The sequence below is a fragment of the Dreissena polymorpha genome, chromosome 1, assembly GCF_020536995.1.
Source record: "Dreissena polymorpha isolate Duluth1 chromosome 1, UMN_Dpol_1.0, whole genome shotgun sequence".
Lineage (NCBI taxonomy): Eukaryota > Metazoa > Mollusca > Bivalvia > Myida > Dreissenidae > Dreissena > Dreissena polymorpha.
In genome coordinates, this window is record NC_068355.1 from 101295668 (window position 1) to 101317947 (window position 22280).

The 22280-nt window shown below is 36.5% G+C and overlaps 2 protein-coding genes across 3 annotated transcripts in view; both read left to right on the forward strand.

Moving 5' to 3' along the window:
• LOC127842860 (double-stranded RNA-specific editase 1-like) overlaps nt 1–20008 on the forward strand; it is a 44681-nt gene extending 24673 nt beyond the window's left edge. For both annotated transcript variants that reach the window (XM_052372618.1, XM_052372614.1), the window contains exons 9-14: nt 3977–4138; nt 6688–6797; nt 10944–11123; nt 11739–11907; nt 12386–12445; nt 19231–20008. In XM_052372618.1, coding sequence (XP_052228578.1) covers nt 3977–4138; nt 6688–6797; nt 10944–11123; nt 11739–11907; nt 12386–12445; nt 19231–19486 — 937 coding nt within the window. In that variant the 3' untranslated portion in view covers nt 19487–20008. The remainder of the gene's footprint in view (nt 1–3976; nt 4139–6687; nt 6798–10943; nt 11124–11738; nt 11908–12385; nt 12446–19230) is intronic.
• Nucleotides 1–22280, forward strand: part of LOC127842874 (vitamin D3 receptor B-like) — a 56359-nt gene that overhangs the window by 5702 nt on the left and 28377 nt on the right. The gene's annotated exons all lie outside the window — the stretch shown is intronic.

Sequence of the window (22280 nt, forward strand, 5' to 3'; positions counted from 1 at the left end):
TCTTGCCATCCTGATGAATAAACTATGCTCTCCATCCTGTTGAATAAAAGTGGCTTTCTTTCCACCTTGTTGAATTAACTTGCCTTTCTTGTAGGGATGGCATTGAATACCTTTATTGGTATTCGAATATTCGCAAACACATTCAATCAAATATTCGAATATTCACATAAAACAGCTTAATTGATTTAACTTTTATTACTCAGTTTCGTATCCTTTAGGGATATTAAATATAAATTGACACAGAAATACAATTTAATATACAATCTTTGTCAGCGCCCTCACACTACTTTGGGGGAAGGGGTCCGCAGCCCTTAGGAGGGGGATTTTTTTGTAAATGGGGGAATTTTGATAATAAAACACAACAACTGTGTTGAACTGTTATAAACATATATTTCTATATATGTGACTGTCTATATGACAGAAAGGTGGACTTTTACTCAATCTATATAACAGTAATCTTATTTTAAAGTCAAAATATATTGCGGTTGAAGGGGTTCAAAAATCGCGACCTTGATATATCCGGCGCGCAATATAAATTTTCAGGTTATTATTGCATGTTTAAGTATGCATTAGCATAATTTGGTAATCTCAAAACACGCTATTTTCTTACCTTATTGAAGTATGTGTTATATCCATGTTATTCATTGGTATAAAACAAAACATTATTCCATGTAAGTATTTTCAAATGCGTATAATTAAATTTGTAATCCGAAAACAAGTTTCATTGTTCAAGAAAGCATGCACAAATTAGACCCCATGTACAAAATAACAACAATGACGTTATCTTATCCTCATGGAAAGCATGGTGCATTTTGACAAACTGAGGGAGCTTTGCCTCTCAATTAAAAGTAAGTAGTTTACACTGTATCTAACGCGCAAAGATTGTTGAGATAAGTCAGTATTGACTTGTGACATTTACAGTTAAAATTGTATACACCTTCATGAGTGCACTGGTGGTATTTTTCGGCAGTTCAAAGCAATTTCAAGAGAGAATGTTAACACCCAAAATGACCTGATGTTTGGCAAGAGGAGTTATTGTTTATCGCAGTACACAGGTGTTACAGTGATGTACAATGAAACCAAACAATCTGGTCAAAACTGGATTATGAATGTCGGATTAAACAGAAAATTAAAGTGGGTGAAAAAAGGGTAAAATACTAGCTTGTACCTGATTTTATCTCCGCAAATTCTCAGATTAAAACATGTTATTTGGGGATTATGCTTGTCACATTTTTGGGAGCCATAACCATAGCCGATTTGTGATATATTGGACAACGCAATATAACGGACAGTGATATATTGGAGTCAATTTTCAACCATAAATCAGCAATTTTTTTCTCATTTTCTGAAGCGAACAAAATCAGTTTGGGGGGGGGGGAAATATACTTTTCAGGTGGGGGACTGCCGCCGAAATTCGGCGGCAGATTTGATAGATTAAGGGCCCTGGTTGTGTTGAGAGATAGAAAGAAAATTTAGCTTTGTGGTAAAAACAAACTTTGAAAAAGCCTATTTAGGCGAAATGTATCAGAAAAAAGTGAAACTTGTTCTGTGTTAAGTTTTATTGTTTTGTAAGTTATATCCGTTTGCTGAATACAAGGCTGTTTATTAGTCCCCTACCGGTTTCACGGGAGGGGACTTATTGTTTGCGCTCTGTGTGTCCGTAACTCCGTCAGTCTCTGAGCCTGTCACACTTTTCTGTATCCTGCGATAACTTTTAAAGTTCTTAATATTTTTTCATGAAACTTGAAACATGAATAGATGGCAATATGGACATTATGCATGTCATTTCATTTTGTTCCTACGAAAAAAATACTGGTTGCTATGGCAACAAATATACTACAAATACTGCTGAAAATGGTGAAAGTCGGTCAAAACATTGGTTTTATTGATATCCCGGACAAGTTCGAAAATGGTCCAGATCGGTGAAAAAACATGGCCGCCAGTGGGCGGGGCATTTTTCTCTATATGAATATAGTGAAAACATGTGAACACTAGAAGACACATTTTTGGCTCAATTTTCATGAAATTTGGTCAGAACATTTGCTTACTTAATATGAGAGTTGAGTTCGAAAATGGTTCCGGTCAGTTGAATAACATGGCTGCCAGGGGGGGGGGGGCAGTTTTCCTTATTTGGCTATGGAGAAACCTTGTAAACACTCTAGAAGTCACATTTTTGCCCAATCGTCATGAAAATTGGTCAAAACATTGGTTTTATTGATATCTCGGACGAGTTCGAAAATGGTCCAGATCGGTGAAAAAACATGGCCGCCAGGGGGCGGGGCATTTTTCTCTATATGTATATAGTGAAACCATAACATGTGAACACTGTAGAAGTCACATTTTTGGCCCAATTTCCATGAAATTTGGTCAGAACATTTGTTTCCTTGATATGAGAGTTGAGTTTGAAAATGGTTCTGGTCAGTTGAATTACATGGCTGCCGGGGGGGGGGGGGTGGGGGGCAGTTTTCCTTATTTGGCTATAGAGAAACCTTGTTAACACTCTTAAAGTCACAATTGTTGCCCAATCATCATGAAAGTTGGTCAAAACATTGGTTTTATATATATCTGGGACGAGTTTGAAAATTGTCTAGATCAGTGAAAAAACATGGCCGCCAGTGGGCAGGGCATTTTTCTCTATATGTATATAGTGAAAACATGTGAACACTCTAGAAGTCACATTTTTGGTCCAATTTTCATGAAATTTGGTCAGAACATTTGTTTCCTTGACATGAGAGTTGAGTTCGAAAATGGTTCCGGTCATTTGAATAACATGGCTGCCAGGGGGGGGGGGGGGTTAGTTTTCCTTATTTGGCTATAGAGAAACCTTGTAAACACTCTAGAAGTCACAATTTTTGCCCAATCATCATGAAAGTTGGTCAAAACATTTGTTTTATTGATATCTTGGACGAGTTCGAAAATGGTCCAGATTGATGAAAACCAGTGGGCGGGGCATTTTTCTCTATATGTATATAGTAAAAACATGTGAACACTCTTGATATGAGAGTTGAGTTTGAAAATGGTTTCGGGGGGGGGGGGGGGCTAGTCAGTCAATTGAAGCCTTTAATTGGCACCTCATTGACAAACAACATTTTGGGGCCTTTCTTGTGTGTATATGGCATTGCACAATCAACGCTGATACGGGCCGCGTTATCAAAGAACGTCGCATCAAAAATGTTAATCCCAAGTGATTTTGGGTGCCAATTCATAAGCAGCTCCCAGGTCATTAAATATTAGGGCAATTACATTTGAAAAAAAAATGTGAATACCAATTCTGTTATTCGAATACTGACCATTCAATTGAATATTCAAATAATTTTGCCATACCTACTTTCTTGCCATCCTTTTGAATAAACTTGTCTATTTTCCATACTGATGAATAATCTTTTTTTATGTACATGTTCAATAAACTTGGCTTTCTTTCCACCCTTTGCAATAAACTTGTTTTTCTTTCCACACTGGATTTCTTGTTGAATAAACTATGCTCTCCATCCTGTTGAATTAACTTGGCTTTCTTTCTACCCTGTTGAATAAACTTGTATTTCTTCCATCCTGTTGAATAAACTTGCCTTTCTTGCCATACTGTTTAATAAACTTTGCTTTCTGGTCATACTGTTTAATAAACTTTGCTTTCTTTCCACCCTGTTTAATAAACTTGACATTCTTTTCATCCTGTTTAATAAACTTTGCTTTCTTTCCACCCTGTTTAATAAACTTGACATTCTTTCCATCCTGTTTAATAAACTTTGCTTTCTTTCCATCCTGTTTAATAGACTTTGCTTTCTTTCTATCATTTTGAATAAACTTTGCTTCTTTCCACCATGTACACTCAGTAAGTTTTGTGGTTGAGGTTTTTCTTAGCCAATCTAAATATGCAGTAAATAAACAAATCTGTATTCAATGCCAATCAAATATTACTGCTTCCTTCTTCAGGTATTTTCAAAAGATGTTCATTAGAATTAATGTTGTTTGCGTGCAGGTATTTCCACAAAGAAATCAAGAGCTATCTGGAAGGTAACACAGTCACATCCATCTTTGAGGAATCATGTCCAGGGGGCAAGTTCCGCTTTAAGCCTCACGTCACACTACATCTGTTCCTTAACAACCCGCCACCGGGGGACTACAGAGATTGCCTTGAAATGTACGTATCTTGGACATTGGGTAGATAGGATGAGAGTGCATTCAGGGGCTGCCTGTGATGTAAATATTGTATAGAATAAATGTGAAGGCATTCTCTGACCAAATTGACCTGTCTTGTTTTCTGCTCGCAGAAAGAGGGATTTTAACCCAGAAAAACAACAGTGTTTTGGTATTCCCAAAAATAGGTTCCTTATCCTTGAAAAAAAAACACTTTATTTGTTTATCTGTAACTTCAACATACCTAAACTAAACATAGCATTTAAATCAGTTTAGATGTTTAAGTTTCATTTGCTGAAACTTTTAATAAACTCTGATTTCAAGGGACTTTTTCGCAGATTTTGGCATGTTTTGAAGATTGTCATTGAATGCTTTAAATTGATAAAAAATTGGAACACAAAAGTCACCATTTAAAACAATAAACAAAAGCATTTCTTTAATCTATACCTGGGCTAGAACGACTGAACCTTGGATTAAAAGTCTTCTGCTTAAACCACTCGGCCATCGATACTGACATGCAGAGCTTGCATTTTTTGCTTTATACAAGAAATCCTTGTAATGTCACAGATCATAACTATAACAATAGAACTTTCCAAATACAATTGTTTCGCATTTGTAACGGTTGTTAATTTTCTGGTTTTTAACTTGTAAAAATATGAATAATATGGATACTTGAGACAATGGTAAATGTTCAGTATTAATATTTCCTTGCAAAAAATAACTGCAACGAAAATTTGCAAATAGCGATGCAACATTGTATGAATTTTCAGTGTCTTTTTGAACCGTTAAAGCCTTTTTTTCCTGTTCTGCATGTGACCATAGTAGATAGTTGAAAAAATAAATCATTATAAAGTATACTCTAATACAGTATTTTTGCATTTTTTCATCAATGCCCCCAAGATATTGTTTTAAAAGAAATGTTGGGAACATACTTGTTAAATCTGCTGGAAAACATATGTGGCTGCCATTATCAATTATATTTTGGTCATAAAATGTTCAACAATTATGATATATAAACATGTTGTTTACAGTCAAATGATAATTCCTCTTGTACCACGAGAATGACTGATTTCAGGCTTTCAAAAGTATGTACTGTTTGCAATTCTGATAAGCTAGTTTTATTTTCCCTAGAACTGTTCAATCAAGGTTTGTATATGTTCATTCAATGTTTGGAAGAATCAACCAGTTTTGCTTAGCCTTTCACTTTGCTTAGCTTTTAGTTACATTGTTATTTACATTTGTACACGTAGTTCTGCTTTTTTACAGCCAAATATGAATTGAAGCTTAGCATTTTGCATTTTTGAATGGTTTTTATTCCTTTATGCATTTTAAGCTCTGTGTTTTCGGAGAAAACCCGAGGTATTGTCATAGCCAGCTCGTCATCCGCCGTCCACGTCGTGCTAAAACCTTAACATTGGCTCTAAAAGTGCTTCCACCTACAACTTTGAAACTTCATATGTAGATGCACCTTGATGAGTTCTACACGCCATACCCATTTTGGGGTCACTAGGTCAAAGGTCAAGGTCACTGTGACCTCTAAAAAAAAAAATCAATAAATTCTGACAAGCTTTCATTTATTCAAAACTGCACCTGTAGCCGAGCGTGGCATCCGTTATGCAGTGATCTTGTTTTGTTTTAATTATTTCCTTGTGTCATAGGTTGGACAATCTAAACACTGTTGTTACGGTACCGATATTCAAGTTTCATGTATATGGTGATTTTAAATGTTGGAAGCATTGATGTCATTATGTGCTTGTAACAAGTTGGTGCCCATTCTTACTTAAATGCAAGATAGTAATCTTGTTCTGTATTTCTTTAGAATGCTGTAGCTAATGAATTGTTCAATTGAACATTCATAAAGAATATCACCTGTATTACATTATTTAATACTTAAATGATACACATGTTCATTCAGATCAAAATTTCATTGTGAATAGATTTATTTTTGCAAAATAGCGAATAACAATGATATAAATTTGATCTATTTGAATATCTTTGTAATTGCTAATGATCATGAAAGAGCAGAATGCTTTCAAGATCTAACCTTAACTGTCCCATAAGGAGCCTTGTAAATACAAATGTTATCATCTACTGGTGTTCAACAATGAGATCAATTATCTGCACAAAGCAGAACTGATTTTGAGAGGTGGTGTACAAATTGCGCCTTTGGACATCCGCTCAAGATATACATCAAAATTCATGCGTTCACTCTTATGACAAGTCATAATGGCCTTGTAACCTTGTCGGAATGCGCAAATTCGCGGTAATGTCTGAAGCATCGCTTGCTGCATATCTTTAACCCTTTGCATGCTGGAAATTTGTCATTTGCTAAAATGTGGTCTGCTGAATTTGTAAAATAAGCATATTCTTCGATTTTTTTCAAAGAATACTATCAGAATAGCAAACAGTTTGGATCCTGATGAGACGCCACGTTCTGTGGTGTCTCATCTGGATCCAAACTGTTTGCAAAGGCCTTCAAAATTCGGTTCCAGCACTGAAAGAGTTAATAACTATTTTGGAACTGTTACAACACAGCTCCTTTGTGTTTTTCAGTGCGTGTGAGCCTTTGACACATGAAAATGAATGTGCCACAGAAGAAGGGGCCCACTTTCCTGCCTTCACTGAACAGCTGCCAGGATGGTTCTCTGTCAAGAATGAAGACGGTAGGTCAACATAGTGAAAACAAACATTTGAGAAGTCTGGTGTAAAAGTTTAAACCTGGACCTTGATGTATGACATGGATAATATTTGTTAAATGCTCAGCAAATTGTGTTTCTTAGTTATGTTCAAGAAGTCTTCATCTTTCAAAGCTATTTAAAACCCTGATAAATACAGAAAAATGTCTTTGACTGGTGGAGAAGTCATGTTGTCACCATGTTGCTAAAAGTAATAGACTTGTGTCATCTCATTGGGATGTTTGATTTTTCCTTGAATTTCTGAGATCTGATTGACCAAGTGAAAATGTATGAGATTCGTGTAAATCTGTCAAGAAGAAATTTGGTGTAAGAGGAAATAACCAATTTTGCAGCACTTTTGATGACCCCCCCCCCCCCCCCCCCCCCCAAAAGTAATATTTTTAATCCCGTCCAAATATTACACTGGCAGCAGCATATTCATATTGCGCTAGTAGCCTTTTTGTAATGATGTCATTTGCTGTCGATTTCATCTTACAATCAATATCTGTCAATTAAAATGTGTTTGATATTTTTTAGCTCACCTGTCACGAAGTGACATGCTGAGCTTATGTGACCCTGTGATGTCCGGCGTCCGTTGTGCGTGCATGCGTGCCTGCGTGCGTGTGTGTGTGCGTTCGTGTGTCCGTCAACAATTTGTTTGTGTAGAGAGTAGAGGTCACAGTTTTCATCCAATCTTTAGGAAATTTGGTCAGAATGTTTATCTTGATGAAATCTGGGTTGGGATTGTATTTGGGTCATCTGGGATCAAAAACTAGGTCACTAGGTCAAGTAATAGAAAAACCTTGTGTAGACAATAGAGGTCACAGTTTTCATCCAATCTTTATGAAATTTGGTCAGAATGTTTATCTTGATGAAATCTGGGTTGGGATTGTATTTGGGTCATCTGGGGTCAAACACTAGGTCACTAGGTCAAATAATAGAAAAACCTTGTGTAGACAATAGAGGTCACAGTTTTCATCCAATCTTTATGAAATTTGGTCGGAATGTATATCTTGATGAAATCTGGGTTGGGATTGTATTTGGGTCATATGGGGTCAAAATCTAGGTCACTAGGTCAAATAATAGAAAAACCTTTAACAGCATAATTAATTGTTTTCACTAAGTGTATAATAATAATTTTTATATCAGATTAAAGAGATTTTTTTTTTCTTTATTATAGTTTTTATTTCATGAAAATCCATAAAGGATAAGTGTTATTAATCGTTGCTTAATTATTGAACAATGCGGATTATCGGTTTTTTCACACGTCCGCAGTAGAGTGCAATATGGCGGACACGGTTCGGTGACAGTGGGTATTTTCCACATGTTTTGCTGTGAGGTAAATCCTAATGAATATTAATGAAGTGAAATTAACCAATCAGAGGAGGAATTCCCCTTCATGATGATGCAACTTCCGTTAAAATCGGCTTTTAAACAATTGTGTTAGAATTTACCAAAGTCTGCGTGAATTTGTCGGAAACTTAATCGGTATGTATCAAAAGAAGTTATATTGTTTAATAGTACATACTCTAAGCTTTAATTTGATATATTTTATGACCAAATCGGTTAACGTTTACCCCAAGCATTTTTGTTCAAAGTTCAGTGGTTACGAAAATCCCGAAATCTTCTACGGCAAAGCCACCATTTTGAATTTCCTTCGCTTAGCGAAAAATTAACGAAATATTCATAGAATAAAGCCCTATTAAGCTAAAGAAAAACACTACAGTGGGTGTTAATCAATTCATCTAACATATTTCTGTGTTTTCTGTCCCTAATAAGTTTGTAAGGACATTTAAATTCTAAACAAATTATGTAAACAGTACTGTATATAATTTCGGATACGCATCATTTTGACCAGTCATTTCGACCAGTGATTTTAAACCATTATATACCAATTAGTTTTGGTAAACTGATTGATTTTGCACGAAAACAAATAATAATATACATGTTATATAAGTATTAAGGATTTTAATGATTAAGTTGTTTCAATATATATGTACAATATTAAATGTGCAGAGGTCAGTATTTAGGTCTTTACTACTTTAGACATTTGGTTCTCATTATTTCTCAATTGTGCACAATTTGTTTATGGCAGACTGTTCATGTTATTTTATTGCAATGTGTGTCTTAATTATGTTTCAGGTGTATTGTAATCCCACAAAACTTCCATGGTCTGGTCTGAAAGAGGGATATGAAGATGGACTCCGGAAACTTCCCAGGCCCTTAATGCAAACCAATTGGTTTAACTTTGCAAGTATTGAATGACTATTCAGCCCATAAAGGCAGAACAACTGACCAACAGTCTTGTTATTGAGTTAAAAGCTTATGTTAACAAAGACAATCTTCCAATAACAGTACCGATGGAATGGTTGAGACGTTTACATCCATCTGATGCAAATGACAGTACACTGAAATACAGGGTGAAAAATGCTGTTGATATAAACATTAAATGGAAAGAAGGAAGTGAAAGGATTTTGATATTCAATAATTGTATATAATTATATTTTAGTTTTATTAATGTTTATATATATTTGTTTGTGAATTTTTTCTGTTATAAAAGGAAAAAGCATTATTTTCATTATAGATAATCATCCTGTATGTAAACTATTAAGGGATATTTTACAATTTTGTACTCAATGTATTATGTCTATTTGTGTGTATTGTCAATAAATGTATTCTGTTCAACCACATGTTTGTTTGTTTAATGATTTTACTTATATTGACATGTTTAATATGTAAACTTTTATGTAAAAATTTAAATAGACAAAAGCAGTTTTGGAATGACGTCAAAGTAATGTGACATACAATTATTAACTTTAAAAAAAACTACTGGTAATAATAACATCATGGTTTTTATAGGACAAAAATGTTTGCACTTGCAGATAGAGAAAAATGGACCTTAAAAATGAAAAGAGCATGTCATTTAATATATGCATACCAAATTTCATGAAGATATCTCAATAAATATTTTTTTTTAAATAATTTACACTAAAATATCATCTGTGTCGGTGCCGCGACATCCTTCCTAGACAATAGAGGTCACAGTTTTCATCCAATCTTTATGAAATTTGGTCAGAATGTTTATCTTAATAATATCTGATTTTGGATCGTATTTGGGTCATCTGGAGTCAAAAATTAGGTCACCGGGCCAATTCTAGTAAAACCTTGTGTAGATGAAAGAGGTAACAGTTTTCATCATGTCTTAATAAAATTTTGTCAGAATGTATTAATTAATGAAATCTGGCTTGGGATTGTATATGTGTCTGGTAGAATTTAAGTTGATGTAGCAAGGTAAGTCCGGTGAGCGATTCAGGGCAATCATGGCCCTCTTGTTTGCTGATTTCCGTAATTACTCAAAGTTTTCGGACACACTCTTTTTTAGCAAAACATTATTTTTAGTGACTCTTATTTAATTTTCGGACATACGGGTTTTCATCCATAATTAATGTCTCTTAATTTTCAGACAAAATATGTTACTGCGCTATTCTAGAGAATACGGCCCTGTTTTAGCTTAACTTGTGACGCTAAGAGCATGGAATTTTACAACCAGATTAAGGTCATAAAACCTGGCAGATGACTGCCTGGGGGAAATGGACAATTACATTCGCGTAATTGGGTAAATAACCATGTATACCGGTAGAAAATAATGGATATGCCTAACTCATGATAGTATCTTGTTTCCAGGTGTGATAGACTAATGCCTAACTCGTGTTAGTATCTCGTTTTCAGGGGTGATAGACTTATGCCTAACTCATGATAGTATCTCGTTTCCAGGGATGATAGACTAATGCCTAACTCATGATAGTATCTCGTTTCCAGGGGTGATAGACTAATGCCTAACTCATGATAGTATCTCGTTTCCAGGGATGATAGACTAATGCCTAACTCGTGATAGTATCTCGTTTCCAGGGGTGATAGACTTATGCCTAACTTATGATAGTATCTCGTTTCCAGGGGTGATAGACTAATGCCTAACTCATGATAGTATCTCGTTTCCAGGGATGATAGACTAATGCCTAACTCGTGTTAGTATCTCGTTTCCAGGGGTGATAGACTAATGCCTAACTCATGATAGTATCTTGTTTCCAGGGATGATAGACTAATGCCTAACTCGTGTTAGTATCTTGTTTCCAGGGGTGATAGAGTGTGTGGAGGAGGACCAGGCCCCCATACAGAACCTAGAGGACGTGGAGACTGGTGACTTGCTGGTCATGTCCTGCAGTGACAAGCTGCTGCTCTGGAACACTGTGGGGCTGCAGGGTGGCCTCTTCAGCACCTTCATGCTGCCTGTCTATGTCAACTCAATTATATTAGGTAGGTTCTTGTGTCATATAAATGTGACCTTACACATTACATCTGGGTGTAATGTGACCTTTGCCCTTACCAAAAGGTGACCTTAGCACTTTGAGGTCAAATGTCAAATTTGTATACAGCATGTTTATTAAATATCCATACATTGTCACCATTTTGATAGTGTTTGTCTTTGCTTACAACTTTATGTGTAACTCAAAGAATCAGGTCACACTTAGCGGTAATACATGTACATCCAATTTTTGTTGTTGTTGTTTCAAATATTTTTCCAAAAATGTTCACAACAATCAAGGTCAAACTTAAAGGTCATAATTCAAACATGGGCTTTGTGAAGCTTGTTAAATAATATACTTGACCATGTGCTCAATATGCAAACAAGTGCAATTCCTCTGATTTAAATTCACTTCATAACAATTTATTAACAATTTAATTTTTATCACTTCCAGCAATACTGTACTCTCTTTTTGTAATGATGACTATTCAAAACAAGTACGAATTATATGTTTACTAATAGTCTGTCACAGTTACAGTCTAGCTGTTCAATGTACAATTGACTTTCATGTTTTCTAGCCTTATGAGAAAGTAGACACATACATAGGATATTTACATTTCTGACAGGGCGTGAGTATCACCACGGTCATCTGTCACGGGCTGTGTGCTGTCGTCTGTATGATGTGGTGAACAGGTACCTGCCCAACACATACAGGCTGCACCATCCAAACCTGTCCTCAGGAACTCTTCACATTGAAGAGATGGAGGGAAAAGGAACATCACTCAGTATTAACTGGTGAGCAGGCCAAATACTCTTCAAATTAATGTCACTCAGTTTTAATTTGAAAGGAGGCAGAATACTCTTCAAATTGACGTCACTCAGTTTTAATTTGTTAGAAGGCAGAACCTTCAAAGGGAAATACTCCAGTTTTGATTGGTCAGTATTCAGATTACCAATCAAATCAACATATTTCAGTATTAAATGGCGAGTTGGTGGAATACTATTTATATTAACTCATATAACTTCTGAATGGTTACTCTTTACAATGTCATTCATTCATATTCTAGTTATTTCATCTATGTTCAGCTAATGATCACCTCGTAAAGCTTGTTACATCTAAAACATTTTAATCAAATAATGTATAAATATTGCTCTTTTGTTTTAAGTGTGGTTGGAAGTGTTTCTTCCCTGACATTTTTTTAGTCACAGCGCTGATATTAATACTCTAATGGATATATACAATAATGATAGTGAGACAGTGTCTGTGTTGCAGGTCCTTGGCAGATGAGCTTCCTGAGATTGTGGAAGGATTCACAGGCAAGGTCACTGACAGGTAATACCTTGAACCAGTAAGTAAGAGTAAGTAGGCAAAACTGTCATATAACCTTTCATTACTAATTTACCATAACAACGCTTAGACATTTCCATAACAATAGAGCTCTTCTAGTAAACATTTTGTTTACTGTATGTCTGATTGTCTTTTTCATTTACTGGTATACATGATAACTAAAGGTAGCACCACCAGTAGCTATTGTATGTGTATTTGAAAGTTTTGAAGTCTTTCTGCACTTGAATGTGAGAACCTAGAGCATGTCTCACCACTTCTACATAATTAATTTACTAAGCGTAAGAAAGTTGATATGAATTTTGAAATATGGTTGCAATTTCCAGCTATTTAGCTTTTACTGATAGTTATTCCATTTTTTCTTTGGGCTTGTTCTTTAAGAGTTTCTTCAGTGTCCTGGAAGATACACTATCTATCCGTTTTGGTGACTACAAAACAAGCTCACATGCGCCAAGAGCAGCAATTTAATCAAGGTCACCTATTAAAGAAGGGTGTTAAACAACCAATGCGCTTATAGAACAGCAATATAGCTGTCCGTTACTGAAAGTTCATAAATTAGGTGAAAAGGAAAGAAATGAATGAATTTTCTCTTTCCTGAAAAAATAATTTGACAAAAAATCATATATCCTTGACCTCAAGATTTTTAAAAGAATGTATGAAGTGCTTGATAGCTCCGTATAATGCAGGACTTTTGAACCAGGGGTATTGAGTTGAGTGCATTGCAAAGCCTCATGAAATTATTGAAAAAACTGGGTTTAATGCCCTTGGGTCAAGTGTAGTCCCAGAATTGCCTGTGCGTATTGGAGAAAAAACTTTCCTCCTAGACTAGATTTTTGTTTGGAAGACACTGCTTTTAAACTAATAATCTGATACAACACTTAATGCACTCGTGTGTAGCCCAGTGTTCCCAGATCTGATACAACACTTAAGCACTCGTGTGTCACCCAGTGTTCCCAGATCTGATACAACACTTAATGCACTCGTGTGTAGCCCAGTGTTTCCAGATCTGATACAAAACGTAATGCACTCGTGTGTAGCCCAGTGTTCCCAGATCTGATACAACACTTAATGCACTCGTGTGTAGCCCAGTGTTTCCAGATCTGATACAACACTTAATGCACTCATGTGTAGCCCAGTGTTCCCAGATCTGATACAACACTTAATGCACTCGTGTGTAGCCCAGTGTTTCCAGATCTGATACAACACTTAATGCACTCATGTGTAGCCCAGTGTTCCCAGATCTGATACAACACTTAATGCACTCGTGTGTAGCCCAGTGTTTCCAGATCTGATACAACACTTAATGCACTCGTGTGTAGCCCAGTTTTCCCAGATCTGATACAACACTTAATGCACTCGTGTGTAGCCCAGTGTTCCCAGATCTGATACAACAAGTAATGCACTCGTGCGTAGCCCAGTGTTCCCAGATCTGATACAACACTTAATGCACTCGTGTGTAGCCCAGTGTTCCCAGATCTGATACAACACTTAATGCACTCGTGTGTAGCCCAGTGTTCCCAGATCTGATACAACACTTAATGCACTGGTGTGTAGCCCAGTGTTCCCAGATCTGATACAACACTTAATGCACTCGTGTGTAGCCCAGTGTTCCCAGATCTGATACAACAAGTAATGCACTCGTGCGTAGCCCAGTGTTCCCAGATCTGATACAACAAGTAATGCACTCGTGTGTAGCCCAGTGTTCCCAGATCTGATACAACAAGTAATGCACTCGTGCGTAGCCCAGTGTTCCCAGATCTGATACAACACTTAATGCACTCGTGTGTAGCCCAGTGTTCCCAGATTTGATACAACACTTAATGCACTCGTGTGTCGCCCAGTGTTCCCAGATCTGATACAACACTTAATGCACTCGTGTGTAGCCCAGTGTTCCCAGATCTGATACAACACTTAATGCACTCGTGTGTAGCCCAGTGTTCCCAGATCTGATACAACAAGTAATGCACTCGTGTGTAGCCCAGTGTTCCCAGATCTGATACAACACTTAATGCACTCGTGTGTAGCCCAGTGTTCCCAGATCTGATACAACACTTAATGCACTCGTGTGTAGCCCAGTGTTCCCAGATCTGATACAACACTTAATGCACTCGTGTGTAGCCCAGTGTTCCCAGATCTGATACAACACGTGATGCACTGGTGTGTAGCCCAGTGTTCCCAGATCTGATACAACACTTAATGCACTCGTGTGTAGCCCAGTGTTTCCAGATCTGATACAACACTTAATGCACTCGTGTGTAGCCCAGTGTTCCCAGATCTGATACAACACTTAATGCACTCGTGTGTAGCCCAGTGTTCCCAGATCTGATACAACAAGTAATGCACTCGTGTGTAGCCCAGTGTTCCCAGATCTGATACAACACTTAATGCACTCGTGTGTAGCCCAGTGTTCCCAGATCTGATACAACACTTAATGCACTCGTGTGTAGCCCAGTTTTCCCAGATCTGATACAACACTTAATGCACTCGTGTGTAGCCCAGTGTTCCCAGATCTGATACAACACTTAATGCACTCGTGTGTAGCCCAGTGTTCCCAGATCTGATACAACACTTAATGCACTCATGTGTAGCCCAGTGTTCCCAGATCTGATACAACACTTAATGCACTCGTGTGTAGCCCAGTGTTCCCAGATCTGATACAACACTTAATGCACTCGTGTGTAGCCCAGTGTTCCCAGATCTGATACAACACTTAATGCACTCGTGTGTCGCCCAGTGTTCCCAGATCTGATACAACACGTAATGCACTCGTGTGTCGCCCAGTGTTCCCAGATCTGATACAACACTTAATGCACTCGTGTGTAGCCCAGTGTTCCCAGATCTGATACAACACTTAAGCACTCGTGTGTCACCCAGTGTTCCCAGATCTGATACAACACTTAATGCACTCGTGTGTAGCCCAGTGTTCCCAGAGTGAGACTCATGTTTACAGCCATTTTAGCCCCACCTCTTATCATTGAAGAAAGGCAGTTATCAGATACCATTTTAGCCCCACCTCTTATCATTGATGAAAGTCGGTTATCAGCTACTATTTTAGCCCCACCTCTTATCATTGAAGAAAGGCAGTTATCAGCTACTATTGTAGCCCCACCTCTTATGATTGAAGAAAGGCAGTTATCAGCTACTATTTTAGCCCCACCTCTTATCATTGAAGAAAGGCAGTTATCAGCAACTATTTTAGCCCCACCTCTTATCATTGAAGAAAGGCAGTTATCAGCTACTATTTGAGCCCCATCCCTTATCATTGAAGAAAGGCAGTTATCAGCTACTAATTTAGCCCCACCTCTTATCATTGAAGAAAGGCAGTTATCAGCTACTATTTTACCCCCACCTCTTATCATTGAAGAAAGGCAGTTACCTCTTATCATTGAAGAAAGGCAGTTATCAGCTACTATTTTAGCCCCACCTCTTATCATTGAAGAAAGGCAGTTATCAGCTACTATTTTAGCCCCACCTCTTATCATTGAAGAAAGGCAGTTATTAGCTACTATTTTAGCCCCACCTCTTATCATTGAAGAAAGGCAGTTATTAGCTACTATTTTACCCCCACCTCTAATCATTGAAGAAAGGCAGTTATCAGCTACTATTTTACCCCCACCTCTTATCATTGAAGAAAGGCAGTTACCTCTTATCATTGAAGAAAGGCAGTTATCAGCTACTATTTTAGCCCCACCTCTTATCATTGAAGAAAGGCAGTTATCAGCTACTAGCCCACTTATGTGCATTTAACATTAGTTATTGCTTAGTTCTACTCAGCTTGACCATTGTGTAAAGGCATAAGTGCAATTATCAGACTGAACTAAACTGATAAAGCATGCCAACATAAACCTGACGCAATTATTTTTATGATTTAGGATGTTAAATAATGACCATACAATGACCATAATTATTAGTTATTAGGTTCGAATAAAGTGCAATAGATGAACAATAACAGAAGAAATATACCATATTCATCTGCATTCTGACAACTCTTCTCTGTTTTATTTGCAAACTGAGAACAGTTTTACTTAATGTACTATACTATAAGCTAACAGTAGATTATATGCAGGATTTAGATATTTTTATGCCCCTGAAGGAGGACATATAGTGATCGGACCGTCCGTACGTCTGTCTGTCTTTCCGTAACACTTTGCGTTTAGGTTTCTCAAAATGCTCATAACTTTATGTACCTTGAGATATAACCTTCATATTTGGTATGCATGTGTATATGGACAAGGCCTTTCCATACGCACACAAATTTTGACCCCTGTGACCTTGACCTTGAACTTCGGGTCTGCGTTTAGGTTTCGAAATCTGCATTTAGGTTTCGAAAAATGCTTATAACTTCTATGTCCCTTGACTCAAGGGCTTTGAGATATAACCTTCATATTTGGTATGCATGTGTATATGGACAAGGCCTTTCCATACACACAAAAATGTTGACCCCTGTGACCTTGACCTTGAACTTAGGATCTGCGTTTAGGTTTCAAAATCTGTGTTTAGGTTTCGAAAAATGCACATAACTTCTATGTCACTTTAGATATAACCTTCATATTTGGTATGCATGTGTATATGGACATTGGACAAGGCCTTTCCATGCGCTAAATAAATTTGACCTCTGTCACAAAGGGCATCACGTTTAAACGGTCGCATTTTGTGTTTTGCTAAAAACGTTTACCAAGACAGGAAACGTTTAAACGACAGTCAATATCAATATAATAAATATTAAGGTGCAAATAATGTAGCTGACTAGCCGAACGAAGTATATCAATGACGAACTGCGAAATCCAAGTACTTGCGGTAAATCTGAGCTACCGAATTTGGCAGTATTTTATTTCTGATTGGTTTGCGGATGGCACAGACATGAATGGAAACTGCTGGAAAATCTTAGCTACTTTCCGAAAATCTTACAACTTGGCAACGAAACAGTGCATATGCCGCCATCTTGAAATATTTTAAGTGATTGATTAGCAAAGTAAAACACTGCGGTAGCATGTTGAAAAGCAATATTTTTAACCAAAATATATATTGATAACGTTTTTGCTAGTTAACTGGTTTTTCATTTTCTGCAGTCAAACGATATGCACATTGTATTTCATGTGCAAAATACGTACAATTTTTTTCGGAGTGTCGTTTTAGGATACAGTATTTTTCATCAATTTTACATTATTTTCGACGTTCTTTAAATTGTTTTTATAGAATGAAGAATACACATGTGGTGATACGGATGGTCTGGTTTATAATATGTTATGGTTTTAATATGACATCATTGCGCGAATGGGATATGCACTGAATATTACTTCGGGAAATAATTACTATTTTCCAGTTTGGAAATGCGAATGTACTGATGCTTTTTAAACAGACATAGGAATACCATTTAAACGGTAACGCTTCGTTTATTTCATTTCGTTTAAACGTTTAGAAAAATCTGTAAACGTGATACCCTTATCTGTCACATTGACCTTGAACTTAGGGTCTGCGTTTAGGTTTCGAAAAATGCTCATAACTTCTATGTCCCTTGAGATATAACCTTCATATTTGGTATGCATGTGTATATGGACAAGGCCTTTCCATACGCACAAAAATTTGACCCCTCTGATCTTAACCTTGAATTTAGGGTCCGCGTTTAGGTTTGGAAGTATGTTTTTAGGTTTCGAAAAATGCTCATATTTTCTATCAAAGCGTTTAATAGGGGGCATATGTCATCCTTTGGTGATAGCTCTTGTTATTTTCTAGTTTTGGAACATGAGCAGAAACCATAGAGGAGTTAATTTTAAAATCAATGGAGCTGCACTAAACCATTCATATAATGATCTTATTGCAAGTTTTTTTATTTCTTGAAAGAGAAATTCATCAAGGGTTGATATATTATTAACCCTTTCAGTGCGGGAACCGGATTTTGAAGGCCTTTGCAAACAGTTTGGATCCAGATGAGACGCCACAGAACGTGGCGTCTCATCAGGATCCAAACTGTTTGCTATTTTGATAGTGTTCTTTGAAAAAAATCGAAGAAAATGCTAATTTTAGAAATTCAGCAGAAAACATTTTAGCAGACTACAAATTTCCCAGCATGCAAAGGGTTAACATGATGATTAAATATTTTCCAAAGATATCACATTGTTTACCATACAGAAATATGTTAAATAAGGATAAATATGAAAACATGAAACATGCTGTGTTTTAAATTTGTTACTATGTTACTTAATAATGTCTTATCAGACATTGAACATTACAAATTACTTCCTCTTTAAACCAGAATCCCCTTTTAACAGAATTTTATGATTGTCCCCTTGGTTTTCCAGGTTAGAGTGTTTTAACTCTAAATTGAGGTATGATTCTAGGGTTACAGAATGCTAATACAGTTTACAAGTGTAAAGTATAGGCTGGCTAGCCCTGGACTACCAATTAGAGGATCACTAATTCCGTTACCTGCCTAGTTGTACAAAATGTGTGCACTGTGTATTGCTAAATCTGGGAAAATATATGAGTCGCGTTCTGAGAAAACTGGGCATAATGCATGTGCGTAAAGTGTCAACCCAGATTAGCCTGTGTAGTCTGCACAGGCTAATCAGGGACGACACTTTCCGCCTAAACTGGATTTTCGGTAGGGAGGGACTTCCTTATAACTAAAAATACCATAAAAGTGTAAAGTGTCGTCCCTTATTAGCGTACTGCACAGGCTAATCTGGTACGACACTTTACGCCTATGCATTAAGCCCAGTTTTCTCAGAACACGACTCGTATATGTATGGCAAAAGCTTGCTTGTCTTCTGCAGCTCACCCTCCCGAAGCACCAAGAACCCCGGCCCATGTGCCAGCCGTCTGTGCAAGGCTGGCTTCCTGTTCCGGTTCCGTGAGCTAGGCAGAATGCTCAAGAGTCCGGAAATAGCGCAGGCTGCAAACTACCAGGAGGCAAAACAGATGGATCGAGATTATCAAGAGGCCAAGCGCATATTCAGGTCCTTTACTCACAAGATTGGGCTGGGCCACTGGATTCAGAAGCCGCGGGAAATTGAGCAGTTTGCATCTTGATTTGCCACTTTATGCTTTTGTGCCTAAAAACTCAGATATGAGTGGTACTATTACTATATACAGTCACTCTTCTGCTGTACATGTACATAAGTCAAAGTCTATGTGCAGTGTTCTCCAGTGTGAGCTGTCAAATTTTGATTTATTTTTTTACCAGGAAATCTGAAATTGTAATGATGTTTTGCTTTGCATTTTTACTTTTGGTATCTGTTGAAGAAAATAGTATGGTAAACTATTATGGATGTATGATTGAATGCAGCATTTTGTCATAATATAAAGAATCTTCATTTTTTTAAGCTGAGTTTCATGTCTTTATCATTCACAAATATTACAAATCAGTTTTGCTTTATAACTGGACAACAAATTTTTATTTATGTTAGAACAAGTCATGTTATGAAAGAAACTATATATTTATTTACTTTATTTTTTTCTGACAGGGTATGTTCATGCCATAACAAGGACTGTTATCGTTTTATTATCTTTGTTGTAAAGCAACATGTTCTTATTAAATGTTTATTTTTTCAATATCAGTGTTTTGTTTTTGACGATGCTGGAACAGCATTGTCTAAGGTATGATAACTATAAAAAAATTCTTCACAATGGCGACCTATGTAAAAGACCGAGCCAATCCGATTGAGATAACTCGATTTTTCTAATCGAAATACCTCGACCTCATTGATTTTCATTGATAACATTCTCCTAGCAGAGTTGTCGTTCGTGTTCCAACATTCAACAATGGCCGCCCCCATGAGAGTCTCGAGGCAAAACTTTTCTACTGCATAAATTGGCTTATTTCGCTATTTAGAAGCTGTCGTTTATGATTTATGAATTATTTATTCACTAAATCTCCGCTAATGACAACAATGGATGGAATTCGAAGGATATATTCGATGTGAATGGATCACTTTCTACAACAATGGCTTCGCCCATGAGAGACTTGATAACACTCGTTTCAAAACTTTCTTACAGCTTAAATCGGCTTGTTTCGCTATTTAGTAATGCAACAATAAATGGAATTCGAAGGATATATTCAATGTGAATGAAGCACTTTCTGGATCTCGACAGCTTGACAAGGCAAAACTGGCATACTGATGATACTGGTATTTTTAGTTATCAATTTAAGTCACATTTTGCTTTATAAATTTTATTCGAGCATTTTGCGACTTATTGAATGGCTATGATACCCGATATCAACATGTCATATGGGATTTGCATATCACCAAGCTGTCCTGAAATACAACATTGATTACAAACTCTTTACTCAAATTACTGGTTTGTATGAATTCTTTCTTCTTTCTATTTAAGTAGTTGATATCATTATAGTCCAAATAATTGGACGTAATTTACAGTTTAGTCCATGTATATCGACCTCATATTTATAGGAGTAGATATTCTGTTAAAGGGGCCTTTTCACAGATTTTGACATGTTTTGAAGTTAGTCATTAAATGCTTTATATTGATAAATGTAAACATTGGATCTTAAAAGCTCCAGTTAAAAATCCAGAATAAAATTCTTTAACAAAAAGTAGTCTGCAGCAGGGCTTGAACCAGTGACCCCCTTAGTCCTGGAGTAAAAACGCATTAGCCTGCTCGACTATTCTGCCAAGTATAAATGGTTGACGTATTTTATACCTAATATACCAGTAAGCAATCTTCGTAGTTTCACACAATTAAACAACAACAACATAACTCTCCAAATTATTCAATCGTTTCGCATTGCAATGCCTTATAATTTTTAAATCGTTAAAAGATGCATATAATGGCTATATAAGACCATGGTAAATGTTCAGTAATACTTTTTCCTAAAAATAACATAACTAAAACGAAAATTTGCGTATCCGATACAACTTTTTTCAATTTTTGTCAATTTACCAAAACGTGAAAAGATCCCTTTAAAGTTAAAGTGATAGTATGGGCATTTTGCACTGTTGAATTGAACTGAAAAGAATTAACAGATCAAAAGAGTTAGTTAAATTGTGGTTACTGATCAATTTTCTGCAACTCATCTTGCTACCAGTTGTTTATAAAAATATATTTTATGTCGATATTCTTACGTGACCCATCCAGTCCTGTAAGCCGAAATGATCTGTAAAATAAAATTGTGTCTTTGTGTCGAATGAACGAATCTGCACTAAAACTAAATTTAGGTTCAAAACGTACATGCATGATCGGTTGTCAAATGAAAGTACGGTCGATATTCAAATGCATTATTTTTCTCTTTCTGGGATGTTGTTTTAGTATGTTGATGCTGTATTAACATAAAAGTGAATATGAAGGGAAACACCAAAAATAAACAACGGTTGCGATAGACACCTATAAATTGTTAGACGCCCATAATATCACTTTAAATGAACTGTATCCCAGTAAAAGAGACATTAAGGCGATTGTGGCCAGTTTAGATCCTGTTCAGCCTGCAGTTGCTTGAAAGCTGTTTGCTTAAGAGCGGTTTTCTGACAATGACAAATAGTTTAATTGGATACTGATTAGACTGCCCTTTTCCTGTGACCTGGCTAATTAAATTCAGAAGCCTGGTAACAGTTTAACGTTAATGTTACCAATGTGTCAGACCAGGGCCTGGATTTTGAGTGTCTGAGCAATGTGGATGAATGAATATATCAGATAAAACGAACACTTGTCTACACTTGAATAATGATTTATTTTTCAATATTTTATGCACTTAAGTTTAGCCTTAATGCGTTTTTATAAGCATTTATAGCAATGTCCCTCCCCAAAATCAAGGAATTATTACTTGTCATTCATTTGTGTAATGGTACATGTATACAATAATTTTGTGGTA